Source organism: Tauraco erythrolophus, chromosome 11, assembly GCF_009769465.1.
Source record: "Tauraco erythrolophus isolate bTauEry1 chromosome 11, bTauEry1.pri, whole genome shotgun sequence".
NCBI lineage: Eukaryota > Metazoa > Chordata > Aves > Musophagiformes > Musophagidae > Tauraco > Tauraco erythrolophus.
Genome location: NC_141475.1, coordinates 29,847,497 through 29,861,285, shown reverse-complemented (window position 1 = coordinate 29,861,285; position 13,789 = coordinate 29,847,497). Strand labels below are relative to the sequence as shown.

At 51.0% G+C, this 13,789-nt stretch overlaps 1 protein-coding gene across 1 annotated transcript; it reads right to left on the bottom strand.

The window, feature by feature from the left end:
- Positions 1 to 3,216: 3,216 nt before the first annotated feature.
- Positions 3,217 to 9,568, bottom strand: CLRN1 (clarin 1). Its single transcript, XM_009980780.2, has 3 exons — positions 9,316 to 9,568; positions 4,550 to 4,729; positions 3,217 to 3,482 (listed from the first exon to the last, which is right to left on the bottom strand). The coding sequence occupies exons 1-3, from the start codon at positions 9,566 to 9,568 to the stop codon at positions 3,217 to 3,219; spliced, it is 699 nt and encodes a 232-aa protein (XP_009979082.2).
- Positions 9,569 to 13,789: the final 4,221 nt, after the last annotated feature.

Here is a 13,789-nt window from a genome sequence, read left to right as displayed (position 1 = left end):
ATCCAGGGGAACATCAGAGCAGCTGTGATGGGGAGCAGTACCTCACTCCTGTACCTCACTCTCATCTCCTCCTTCATCCTGTCAATAACATCCTTGATATTGCCTCGTCCTGCAGGGTGCCGGATGGAAACGTGATTTTTCCCTCCAAGCCCACATGCTCTCGGTGCTGGTGGTGATGACAAATTTGGGCAGCAGGACAGCAAAGAACCCAGGCCCCGGCTGCAGCGTGGGGAGGCAGAAACCCCCCCACCTCGTTCAGCAGTTGGTCTGGAAAACCGGGGGGAGGATGTGGCGTAGGACACCCCATCCCTCGGCCGCATGCAGCATCCACTCCAGCCCGTGCCGTCCCTGCGGGGCTGGCTCCCTGTGCCCCTTTTCCCACCTCCATCTGGGCCAGGCATCCGCGTGCCTGCCCCGTGCTCCCACGGAGGGGACGAGGCCTGGGGTGATGGCGGCTGAGTGACACCCCCATCCGTGTGCCACTGCCACACCGCAGGCAACGCGGACCCGCACCTCCGGACTCGAGTGGCAACGATGGCTGCCAGCAAAAATAATGCAGTTAAGAAGTTAATGAATCTTTGCGTTTCCACTGCAGCTTCCGTCTCCAGATGCCAAAGCCCTTTGGGACAAGTGGAGAAACCCCTGTGGCATCAGCAGGGCTTCGGCACAGACCGCTCCCAACTTCTCTGTGGTGCAGGTAAATGCTTTGAGATGTTGGAGAAGAAGCTGTGAAGCTTAATTAACTTCTTCCCCAGCACAATGTCTGCCCTGCGATAACTCGGAGAGGAAAGGCTCCTCGCCGGGCAGCGGTGCTGGCATTTCCACAGCCGCAGTGGCGCTGAGCATCCCCCCATGTCAGGGGGGTGTCCCTCAGCCCTTTCCCCCCCAGCCCAGGCTCAGAGCATCCAGCTGCAGGGCCCATCGTTGGCACGGCTCCAGCTGCACTAATGCCCACGCTGCTGCATGCCCAGCACCTTGCCACAGTGTGCCATTGCTTGGCTGCGCTCTGGAATTACATCTGCGGGTTTCAGCAGGGGCGTACGGCTCTGCCCGGGCAGCGAGGCCACTAAGCCTGTTGCTGACGCTGTTTCCAAGTGATAAATGCTCTCTGCTTGGGGGCGTCTTTCAGAACCGAGCCCGGCGAGGCGGATGTGCGTTAGGAGGGTCAGCTGCGGGATCCCTGCTCGGGGCAGCGACAGCAGCGGGGCACAGGACGGGTGCAGAGGGCACGGTGAGCTCCACGGCCGCGACACGGTGCTCCTCCCTTCACCCCCGTCTCGGAGTCACGGGCCAGTGGCCTAAGCCCGGTACACACCCCGCTATACATGTACTTACATATACAGTTATTTGTCCACGTGCACACACAGACACACGTGCACACTACCTTTTTATTGGGATAGCAAAAAATCTGGTTTTTCAAGAACCTTCAAAACGTATTTATACATTTCTCCCCACTATACAATTTTTGTTGTTTTTTAAATCACGAGATATGCTAGCCTAGAAATGAAACAGGGCAAAACCCACCCAGCTGGTGCTCGCGGATTACACGTGGGCCACGGAGCAGGTGCTGGTGCCCGCCCGGGAGCACGGGCTGAGCTGGTCGCACCTGGTCTGACTGTGCTTTCAGACGCACAAATATTTTGCCAACTTTATTTTGCTAAGAAGTTGTTATTGTTTTCCTTAGGAAATGCTCGAAGCGTTTTGATTTCAGAGGCGAGTCCCAGCAGGTGCTGGGCCTGATTGCAGCCCGCTGGGTGCCAGCAGGTGCTCGCTGGGTGCTGGGGGGTGGTGGTGGGGATGCTCCTCCCCTGCAGCCCCTGTGCACAAAAGGCCGCTGGGGGCCCAGGTGCCCCCTGGCACCTCCTCCTGTGTCTGCTCTGAACGCTGTTTCCGTATCCTGCACAGAGCCCTGCATCCCGCTGGCGCCGCGTACCCCGCAGCGGTGGAGTTTGGTGGAATAACGCTCTTTCGGTCCGTCCGTAGGTAACCAGGCTGGCACGGCCGTGCCAGGGGTGGGCGGTCCGGCCGCTTTAACTGACTCGCAGGAGTTTAAGGATGAAGGGCTGGTCTGTCTGTCCGTTCCGGCATGCCTCGAGGTAGGAGCCTTCTGCATTTCTGTGCCAGTCCCTGCCGAGCTGCGGCATGCCTGTACACCCTTCTCTTGCGTTACCCACCACTGCCCTTTTGCCAAGGGGGTTGGTTTTGGTTATTTGTGTTACTTTTGCAGGGCTGTGTTCTGGGCACGGCTCCTCACGCCCCGACCGTGGGGCTTCGGGATGGCACGGCACCACGTGGAGGGTGCCTGGTTTGCGTTCCGTGCCCCTGCTCTGGGAAATGCTCCTTGGTGCGATGCAGGGGGCTGTTCAGCAGCACCAAGCAGGGCTGCGCCCCCCGGGGGGGGGGGGGGGGGGGCAGAAGGGGCTGTATCTGGCATCTCCTCCACACCCTGCTTTGCTGTGGGTGTCTGTTTAACCGAGATGGCAGAGCCCCCAGCTGCAGCAATCGCCCAGGGGAATGAGGGCTTTTGGGGACTGCAGGGTCAAAGAGCTGCAGCTGGGTTTGATAAAACTGAAAATCCCAAAAGAGCTTTATGGGTGGGAACAAGGCCAGTGCTGTGCAGGTGGTGCTGGTTTAAAGAGTTGGGGTGGACTCAGGTGTTTGGGTTTTGTCCTGCAAGCACTTGCACCGTGTTCCATCTCCCCATTCTGCTTTTGAGACGTGGACCTGATGGTGTGCTACGAGCAAAGCCCATCCATTTTCTTCTCTCTTGTTTGATGCTTGTAGATTTGCGAGCATCCTTGTTCTCCGCTGCCCCGACACAGTAACTGCTGCATCCCCACTTTCACAAGGGCCGAAGGGTGAAGCTGCTGCTGGTGACAGTGTGTGCCTCTATTGCAACCCATTTGTTTTACTTTCCAGATCCAGTTCAGTGCTGTTGATAATTCCTGGTTTTCTTCATACCAGCTACTTTTCAAATAATGTATTAGAAAAAAATATCTCCATAAGGTCTTACCCCAAGAAAGAGGGTATTCTGATCTAGATGTTACCAAATAGTGTCTTCTTTTGTTTTCTGCATATGCCATATTGACATTTATTTGAAACCTTCACTTTTTTACCTTCTTTAGAGCTAATCATTTCAAAGTTAGTGCTTCCAGTGGTTGTTGAATGTGGTAGTGATGAACCTCTTTGCTTTAAATGTTCTTAAATTATGTAATTCTAATACATCAGGTCGACTGCTCCCGTGGTTGTCCCTGAATCTTTTGATTTTGAAAAGGGAAATTGAAATCCAGCAAATCGTACCAACAGGGCGTTCAGGAATTGCACCAGGGAGCAAACCAGGATGATCCAGAAGGAATTTGCAAACTGTTCACCATGAGTCTTGAATGAAAAACTTCCCTCTTTGAAATTAGCGATTTTCTCCGAAAGGTGATGGATTTTCACCTCTGAAGAGAAGAGAATCATGATGAGGCAGCCACAGGAACCTGAAAGGGAGGGAGAGATGCTCATCATCTCAGCGATCGCCGCAGCGAGGCCACGCGGTGTACGTCACAACCAAATGCCGCATTGGTGGCGTTGTTATGGCCACTGTAACTTGGCTTTCACAGGGGTTATTTTTAGCATCCAAGCCAACAGCTATTGAAATTGGTAAGCTTTTTAAATTGGATTTGGCTTCGGGTCCATGATATTTAGCACAGCTGCTTCAGTGCCCTGATCGAGCAAAGTGTCTCTGCTCGTTTTCAGCTTCAAGCTGCTCATTGTCTGGTCGAACACAACTGAGCTGTCTGCACATTTAAAGATAAATACCTACTTAAGTCCTTTATTAAATTATGATTGTAATATGTAATACCTTGTAAAATAATGGTACATCTTCTTGTCAACGCCAAGCTGGTGACAGGGAGCGTGGTCTTTCGTTCCCTGTAAGTGGCCGGGGACCGGGATGGTCCCTTATCCCTGTTGGCAGCGTTTTTCTGAGATCACTTTTGCAGCGAGTCCCTGCCAGCCTCTCCCTCTCTGCTCCTCAGTTCCTTTCTTCCTCCAGAAAGCCTTGCTGGTGCCACCGGTGACCTCCCTCACACCGCTGGGAGCCTCCCTTCCCGGTGTACACGAGCAGTCGCATCACTGCTTTTTTCTTCGTTTAGTGTGGGTTTTCTTTCCTCCTCTCCCCGCTCTGGTGTGATTCTTGGTTCTGACCGTGTGCGTCTGAGATGTGACCCCAGCTCTGGGTCCCCAGGGCTCGTGGGCACCATCCCCTTTTTCTGCCAGCTTAAGGAGAAGGGTCGGGGGTGCTGAGGCTGCCTGTGCTTGTGCCCATCCCACCACCTGCCATCACGGAGGATTTTGGCATTTTATTTCTTAACTCCAGACTGGAAACCCCATGTTTTGATACAGCAAAGTCATCTGCCTTTCTGCCTGGCCTTATTTTGTCAGTTTGGAGTCAGTGCAGCTGCGGTCCCCAATAATTCAGTCTCCTACAGCAATAAATCAGCCGTCCTAAGCAGCAAACACGGATGGCATCGGCCCGACGGGCCGAGGAGGGGGTGGTACTTACACGAGATGAAGCTCCAGAGGTACAACCCGACGGGGCCGTGCAGGGTTTCGTAAGGGCTGCCAAAGGCATTGAACATGAAGAAACCTGCTCCCACCAGAGCAAAGACGACCAGTACTGTACAGAAGAGAATGACACTAACATGGATACTTGCAGGGATAATTTTGAGCAAATCTGGAAAAACTGAAAACAAAATGAACAAGACATTATTATACACACTAGGCAAAGTTGTCTTAGAAGTCAGGCCAGGGATCTCTCGCTGGTTTGTGATAATTGTTTTAAATCGAGATCTTTCAAATGCAACCAAAGATATAATTTTTAATCCTTCAGGTTTGTTTGGCAACAATGGATACAATAGAAGGACTCATCAAACACACTTAACTGCTCCTGATCCGCAGGGGCACGGTTAGAGTGGGGGTCACAACGCCTTGGCGCTGCCTCGCCGCGGCTGTGCCGTGCGGAGAGGGGAGCAGCCAGACACAAACCACGGCACCTTGAGCAGTGTGTACCAGCAAAGGGCTCTGCAGCTCCGGGCAGTAAACACGGTGCTGGGAACACGGTGTCAGCTCATCCCCCCGACTAAATGAAAGGGAAGTTAACAGAGCCAACCTTTGCAAACTGTTCGTGAAGCTGTGTTAGATAAATGCTGCCTTTCATGTTGCTGATGACGGGCTGGGAGCGGAGAGGGGCACCCAGTGCCCACAGGGAACCATGGTGCTGGGACCCTCCCCAGGCACAGGGGCAGGAGGGGCACACGGAGCCCTGTGCCCATCACCTGCTGCCTGCCATGCTGCACTAGCTCACCCCTTCCTTGGGTACTGCCTGCTCCTGGGGACAGCCCTGGGCTCTGCTGTGCCGAACCCCCTTCCTTGGGGCATCCCCGCCAGCCTGGCTCTGAGCCCAGGAGCTCGGAGCGGCCAGGTCTGGGCCAGGAGCACAACATGCTCGCTGTCCGTGCATGCACAAGTGCTGCACGCAGCAGAATTTACCTGTTTGCTAAATTTACCCATTTACTTAAAGGAAGAATTTGTCTACAAAGACAGTTACTTCTGCTGATGGCTACTTGTAGTCCAGTTTGGCCACTGGTGCTTAAATTCCTTACATCAACCTAGCAAAAGACAAAGCATGTTTTAGAAACTAGACCTTGCGTTTACTGGACTTTATATTACAAATTTCATTTATTCACAAGTGTAAGAAGCAGTTGTTCTGCCAGTGTGGTGCAAGGCACAGTTTTACTGGCGGACCATTTGCTAGCCAACGGAAAGGCTGACGAGTCCCTGCCTGTGCACAGCTGCTATGAGGAGCAGCATTAGTTCTGGTGATGCTGTCTGCTGTTTTGGGGGAACATGCAAAACCGTGTATTTAATCACACAGTTTTGTGGTGTTTATTTTAAGAAAACACATTACTGCATTGTATTGAATCTTTCCCTTGGCACCTGCATTTATAGTTGTTTGTCATTAAAATTTTATATGTGACATATGAGGAAAAATTAATTCCAGCAGCTATGTTGCCTTGAAAGAAACCCCTGCCTCCTTGGTGATGAATGAAATGGTGTGTTAGGTTTGCGTGCCGGCGACCTTTAGAAAATGAACTGCTGACCCAGAAACTGATGAGAATCAGCAAGAGCAAATGAAGCAGAAGGCTTTCCCCAGCAGAACTGGGTTTGCTGGCAGAGCAAACTCATTTTACAATTAAAAGAAATACAGTGGTCAGGGGGGAGCGTTTAATGGGAACAAACATAGAACTAAATCTTTTAGCCTATTTTCCATGCCTTTTCTTCTCAGACATGCTAAAATGCACTTCAGTGCATTGAACTACGGATGTGCCTATTGTGTGTGACTGTCCTGCTTTCCGGGATGCTCGGAGCGAGCTCCTGAGAGCCCCGGCTGGGGTGGGATGGGGCTGCTGCAGCCCAGAAGTGTGAACCAGCCTCTTTCTTCAAGTGGTCTCTGAAGTGAACGCTTCTAGTCGAGGTGTATTTTGCTCAGCCACCCAATGATTGTTTCTAAATATAAATCCTATTAGAGTAAGCGTTGTGTTTGGTTTTTAATCTAAATAAAAGATGATCTGAGACCTATTTGTGAGCAGGACAGCGATGCTTCCACCCTCGGCCATCAGTGGGAGCTGGCAGAAGCCAAGCCTGCCCAGTGGACTGCAGTGATCCCTGCAACTGGGCTTGGGAAATTCCTGAGGCTGTAACTGGGCTACATTCAGGTGTACACCGTACCAAAGATCACCCTGCAGCGTTCCCTTTTCAGGGTGCTGTACAAAGGGTGCCGGTGCAGGCAAACAGGACTGTAACATTGAGAGTGAGACCTGTTGAAATATTCCTCTGTTGCAGCTTGGCTTGTAAAGAAGGTGAATAAAAGGTAAAAGGATGCTCTAATAAGCTTGGGTTCAGTTTTAGGTCGATAAAGGCTCTCGGCTTGTGTTTCTGGCCCCAGTGCTCCAGCCCTGCTATTGCCAGTGATGATTGCTGAGACTGATGCCCAGTGGGCTGGGACACCAGGATATTGGAACACCAGGATATCGGGACACTGGAGACAAGGCTGCTGTCTGTAGGGAGGGACGCTGCTGTCACGGGCATGTCAGCAGCTTCATTTCTGACTCGAAGAGTCCTGGACACAAGATTAAATCCAGCCTGGATTTGAGCCCCTGGGAAGAGGCACTGAAGCACACGCTTCGAGCCTCATTTTCTCTGGCTGAAAATGAGAACAGTGATATTTACTGGTGTTGAGAGAATTAGTTTTTCAATTTCTTTATGCAATTCCTGAAAGCCTTGGAGTTCTCTGAATATGTATACTAGGCATTGATATTAAAGACATTAATTTTTAATATTGTCCTGTGCAGTAGGACTCTGTAGCTCTGTATGAACATTCAGGTTTTCTGGGTTTTTTTACCATTCCAAAGTGGGTTGCTTGGCTGTGACCAATTAAAAACTTCACTTTGCATTATTTCTGGTCTTTGGTTACATTTGTGTTTACGTGCTCTGTAGAAATGATACTAATGAATGCAAGTTTGGTAAACGTTTGGATAGGAAAGCTTGGTTACACCAGACTTCTGTGAACGTGGGTAGAAGGTGTCTGGCCAGAGCAAGAGCAAACTCTTAACCCTGGAGTAATTTTGTTTGAAAATGCTCTGCAGCTCTTGCACAGGTCCAGAGCTTACCTGTACGTAGTGCTGTGAGACATTTGAAAACACGTGATGATCGATGTTATTAAATCATCACAAACCAGCCCCGCGTTTGTATTCTCTCTTGTACCTGTAATATTAATTCACACAGCCCACAAAATTAAAATTCATTTGAAACTATTGCTACAATCCCCCTGGCAGTATATTAAGATATTTCAGCCGTAACACGATGAGATGTCCGGACGGGAGCCTGAACGCAGGGCAGGTTGAGGAAACACTTAAAAGTATCTGAGTAACAGATGGGCAGCAAGAGAGCGATTAGGAAGAGAAGAAGCCAACGGGCTGCTCGGCTGCGGCTTCCCCGGCGCAGGGGCTGCCTGGTGGGCTTGGCTCAGTCCTGCCTGGTGTGCTGAGCCGACGGAGGCACAGGAGGGATCCCGGGGCTGGGGCTCAGCTGTCTGGGGGGACACCCCTGGTCTGGGGGTGGCTGCTCCTTGCCCCGTGCTGTGACGGCTCTGTCGCTGGAACGAGCCCAGACGAGCATCACGCACGGAGCCGCTGATGGCCAGCGGCTTTGTCAGCTCTGGCTCACAACAATGTCACCTACAGCAGAAAACTCATTCCTGGGGATTTAGCAGACCCCTCTGAAAACGCCCCCCAGCCTATCGCCAGCGGAGCGGAACGTCTGCACGCTGCACCGGCACGCAGAGCAGTCGAGGAGAACTTGAGCTGCGTGAATAGACTAGTGACAGAGCTTAATTAGAGATGGCAAATCTTAATATTGCATTGAAGGAATTTGGTCTGCTGCTTTGGAAAACTGTTATGTAGTAAATAAATTCTGGTACCTAATTTGGTAAACGTACTGCACTTTAATGACTGGTATAAGCCATTTACCAGTGCTCACTGGGTGAGCAGAATGCTTCTAAACTGTGTTTTGTCCCAAGTTCAGGCAACATATTGTGCATATAACAAACGGCTGCTCTATACAAGCTGCGTGTTCACTTGATCATTTTATTGATGATCTTATCCTTGAAAATAAATAGGTTATGAGTATTACCTGTAAAGCAAAACCATTGCTAGCAGTCTTGGACAAAATTCTATATGTCGGGTACCAAGTTGGACTTGCAGATCAACCGACTGAACGCCAGCTGCCATCAACCAGCCGTTTTTCCCATGAACGCAGCAGATGATTGCTAACTTTGTGGCTGCTTTGTTTCCCAACAGCAGCCGGACGTATCTATGCCCCAGCTCTCTCATGAGATTTCTGCTGGTTTACTTCATTCCGTCACGATGGAGCAGAGGACATAACGTTGATATGTGCACAGAGGAAGATGATGGATCAAAAAAATAATTGGTTTGGTTTTCAATTAAAGTAATAGTATAAATATTTTTAAATGTAGATATCTGTGTAATCAAAATACAGATTGCTGAAAATGTTAGCATGACTTTACTAGTATGAGAAAAGAAGCCATCTGAGCCTGAGTATGGGAACACTGTAACGGCAGCTTTTGCTTTAGAACATTTCATGCTTGATAGGCTCTGCCTGCAAGCAAGGGGACGCTGGGGCAGCTGCCTCCCAGCTCCCTTGGCTGCCAGCAGCACGGTGCTAAATAATTCAAATGCCATTGTTACTCACATGAAAACTGGAAAGGTCTCCCCCCGAGCCCGCACTGTCTCACGCGCTCGCCGTAGAAAAGCCCGTACTGGATTTTGCCGATGAACTTCTCCAGCTCCTGGCCGGTGGCGTTGACGAGCAGCGCTCCTGTCTTGCAGAGTATCGTCCCCTTCACCCACAGCTGCGTGCCGACGGCTGCCGCGGCCCCCAGCGCGCAAGCGAAGCTCAGCACCCCGGCGACGCAGAAGATAATTCTCTTCTGCTGAGCTGGCATGGTGGCGGCGACGTCCTCCGAGGGATGCAGCCTTCAGCGGGGCAGCGACCAGGTCTGCCTTCAGCAGCCTGGCGAGCAGCCGAGCTCCCCCACCAGTGCCAGGCACCCGGCCAGCCCCGCTCGCGGTGGGAGCCCTCTCCTCGGACAGCCTCAGCAGCGAAGCCGTGAACGATGCTGTGAAGGTTTACTTCTTCCCCATCCCCTCCTGCATACCTCCAGCTCACGTTTAAGCGAGCTGGAAAATCGAGCCGTTTGCGGAGCGTTTCCGTTTGCAGTGCGTCCTCGGTGTCACTCGATAACGAGGGTTTAAGGTGACGGAAGGAACCTCTGTCATCCGATGAGTGCTCCGCTCTTCCCAGCCCTGTCTGATTGGGTGAGCGGGGGATTCCAGAGCCAGGCTTGGCTGCTGCCTCTCACTACCTGCTCTCCAAAAGGGAAGTTTTTAAAGGGTTTTATTTTTCCAGGTTTCCTGTAAAGCCAGCAATGCTGAGCTGCTCTGTTGTGTTCTTGTTGTTCCTAACGCGAGGCCACGGGTAACCCACGGCGCTAAGCCAGGACACGTTCTCCAGATATCTGGTTGTGTTTGGGAGCTGCTTTTCCTTGATAAAGTCAGAGCGTCTGTTCTACATCGTATTGTTCTGGCTGCAGCATGTAGGATGCTCAGACAAATGTTTCGGTTCAGGTTTCAAACACACACAAACGAGTTTTCCCTCACTCGGCTGGGGCAGGCGCAGCCCAGCCCGCGGCTCGGCGGCACGCCGGCTCCCTGCGGGACAGGCACCGCTGGGCTCCCACTGCCGCCAGGCACCCGCCTCCCCCTTCATGCCAGCCAGAGTCATGGGCGCCAAACAACCCATCCCCTGGAGCACTGGAGCCTCGGCCGGGACCGCGGGCACAGCCGCCCGCAGCCACCCACCGCCTGCACGTGAGCTCGGCACACGCAGGGCTCGAGGGGTTGCCAAACCAGATCAACTTAGGAAATGGTTTGTTACCTGGATGCAGGTCTGTGGCAGGAATACCCTTCAGGTGGTCTGAGTATCAATCATACCAGTTGGGCTTAAAGACTAAGTCTGGTTTAACTACATAGGTTTTAAGATGACCTTGGAATTAAAACGAAGCTGGGCTGTGTATAGATAAATGATTTTTTTTTTTTTTAAGCTAATGCTTAAATAAAGCTGTGGTTTGTGCTGTAATCATCCTATGTGGCCAAAAGATGGACACTGCAGTGGCACTGGGGTCCGCTACCGCTGAGCTGGCACTACCGGCAGTGCTGAGCTCATACAGGTTTGGGAAAATGCTTATTTTGAACACTTTACTTGAGCAGAATGCGCTTACTGTTCCCTGAAGAGGGACTGTAGTATTTTAGTACAACTATCCCAGCACAGTGGCAGTGGAAGCCACAGACTCGAACACAGGCATATGTAAGTAACTCTCTTCTAGAAAGAATCTGATGGGAGGGGAAAAAAAATAATTGCATTTATCTGTTTTGGTGACTACTTTGTTTTCAAGAGTCAGCTTTCTGATACTCTTTTCATATGGAGCAACAGTTTATGCCATGGAAAATGATGTAGTTTTCTGAATGAGATGTTTTCTGAATAAGATGTTTCGGGATCCCTCGGAAAAGCGGAGCCGGTGATAAATGAGCAGCCAGCACTGAGGGGGCTTCGCCCCGCAGCGTCCAGCGGTACCCGGCATAGGCTGGGCAGGGCTGGTGGCACGAAGACGATGGAGATGAGATGGGTCTGGAGATACCTGTGCACAGACAAGCTGGAAATGGGAGTGAAGAATTGTCCTGGAGTTTGCCCTGGAGTAACTTTTTCTTGGAACGTTCATTACCCGCTATGGATCCCGGCTGCGTTTGTTCGAGAGCAATGTGGTTAACGTGGGCCTTGGCAGGCAGTGCCGGTCCCTTTCTAAACACAGCTGGGAATTCTGCAGGAACACTGAGGAGGGTCTGTTTGTTTGTGTTCGCACAGTAACACAATGTTGCTTTCTGGACGGTTAAAATAATATTTCCCATTATCTGGGGTACTGCGTTTATCAAACAAGCACGGGAAAAGAAGCTCCTGCTCCCTGATGTTACAGACTGGCAGTTGTAGAAAAGGTGGTCTCCTTCAGTGAACTTTTGACAGGTTTGTGTAACGTCTTCCCTCTTCTAGAGCACGTGAAGCAAACAACGGGTTATTTTTGTTTTCAGATAATTAACTGAAAAAGTGAAGCTGAAGTATCTGATGATCACAGAAGACACTTTACTGCAAATACTGCGTGCTCCACCACAGTGAACGTTGCTTTGAATGTTCAACAAGAGCAAAGAAGATGCACCAGATCACAAGATAGAAAGGAGAAACAAACATTTGTTTCTTCCCTCGGAAGTGGTGGATTCCCCACTTTCCGATAATATCACACTAGAAGCAAGACTTAGGGGAGTCACTGCTCAAGGCCGAGCTTAAAATACGAACAGAAGTAACTGAGGAACTTTGTGAAATCACTGCTGTGACTGGGATGATACTTAATTCCTGGCCCAAGTGTTGGGATGCTCCTTTCTGGAGCAACATCACGCAGCACGGTGAGCCGTCACACAGTCTGTGTCGCAGCCTCAGCTCTTGTCTCGTAGTCCCATCCCCTTCGCTGCGGAAGAGCCTTCCTCTTCAGCTTGCTCATCTTGCTTGAGTCTTCTCTCTCTCCCACTCCGTATGTCCAGGATGTTACTAAATCTCTCCCCGTTTTTCCCTGCAGTACTGGGAATGACTGCCCTCTCTGCACTGGCTCAGGCAGGCTCTGGAGGCCCTGGTTGTCCTGGCGCTGCCATAGCCCCTCTCCCGTGTGCCGGCTGCTCGGGCTCTGCCCTTGGCACGGAGGCACACTGGCTCCTCCTGCCCTGCCTCAGGCTTCAGCTCCTCCATCCCACGTCCCTGCAGAGCAACACTGCGCTCCGGGACCTCTCCCCAAATCCCGGCCGGTTGCTGCTCCCTCTTTGCCCGCTCTTTGCTCCCAGCTTTTCTGAGAGCAGATTGCTGATGGGATGTTTTCGTCCCTGTCCCCCCAAATACCCAGTTATCCCTTCAGGCCTGCACACAATGAAAAAGGATAAAGGAAAGACGCTTTGTTTTGCTTATAAAAAATAAATAAATAGGGTGAGGCTTTATTATCAGGCAATCTTGGCCATTTGGATACTGGGCCACACAGGGGTCATCTCCTGCGCCGTGCACGTGCAGTGGGATGCGACAGTCTTGGGAGGCTCTTCCAGCAGCGCTGTCACCTTGCGGAGCGCTCGGTACTCTTGCTCCCTGTCTGACAGCGCGTTGCCTGCTCCCACGCAGCTCTTATGGAAAAGGCTGATTTTAAACTGTCATTGATGAACTTTCTCCTCGCCGCTAACTCGGCTGACGACGCCGAGCCCCGGTGCCCGTGGTGGCGCAGAGCCGAGCGCTCTGCGGGAGCGTGAGCAGGGTTGTGCGCTGCCTGGCGCGTGGCCCACCGTGCTGCCAGGGCACTTGTCCTTCAAGGTCCTTGTCTGCACCCACACAACAGGCAGAACACAGCTGCGTTTTTCTGATCCCAGGTTGATCCGTGCTGCTAATAGCAACGTTTTCCTTTTGTGTTGTAAACTAAAGATATTTGCAATGGCAGTAACTAAGGTTAATCACCAACTTAACTTACTAATCTTTTCTCCCAGACTATGTTAAAGTTTTGGGGTTTTTTTTAAAAAACCCTACATTTAAAGAAATAGACTATAATACTTCTCCAGTCATGTCACTGGAGTGTTGTATGATGATTAATTAATATCACTTTTCACTGCAAGTATAAAACATGATTTTGTGTGAGCACTAGAGGTGACATATAAAATGCTGACATCCATCTGCAGACGGTCGGCTCCTCCTTCGGTTGGTGCCCAGTGTGAGCAGCACGATGTGCCATCCCATTTCACTGACTGTGTTTGGCAACCAGTGCAGGTCAGCAGTGCATGAGGTGAACAACCACTGTGAAAAATGCACTGAAACAGATATTTTTAATGAGAGGAAATGCCCATAAGGTGAGGAAGGGAGAAGAACCACCTCCTTCTTTCTCCCACAGATGCCTAAATCCCAGTTTAAGATATTTAAGGGTAAATATGTGATGTGAGGTATAGATAGATGGAGACTAGTGTGGATCCAGCTGCTATCAATTATTGATGAAGTTCTAAAAACTAGTATCAATTAAGGTGCAATTAAGGTGAAGGCC

What these genes read in the sequence shown, in the direction of transcription:
- CLRN1 (XM_009980780.2), bottom strand. Translation starts at nt 9,568, where the DNA reads ATGCCAGCTCAGCAGAAGAGAATTATCTTCTGCGTCGCCGGGGTGCTG. An exon ending in GAGACCTTTCCAGTTTTCAT is followed by an intron (nt 4,730 to 9,315) that starts GTGAGTAACAAT and finishes TTTTGTTTTCAG; the next exon opens with TTTTTCCAGATTTGCTCAAA. An exon ending in CCTCTGGAGCTTCATCTCGT is followed by an intron (nt 3,483 to 4,549) that starts GTAAGTACCACC and finishes CCTCCCTTTCAG; the next exon opens with GTTCCTGTGGCTGCCTCATC.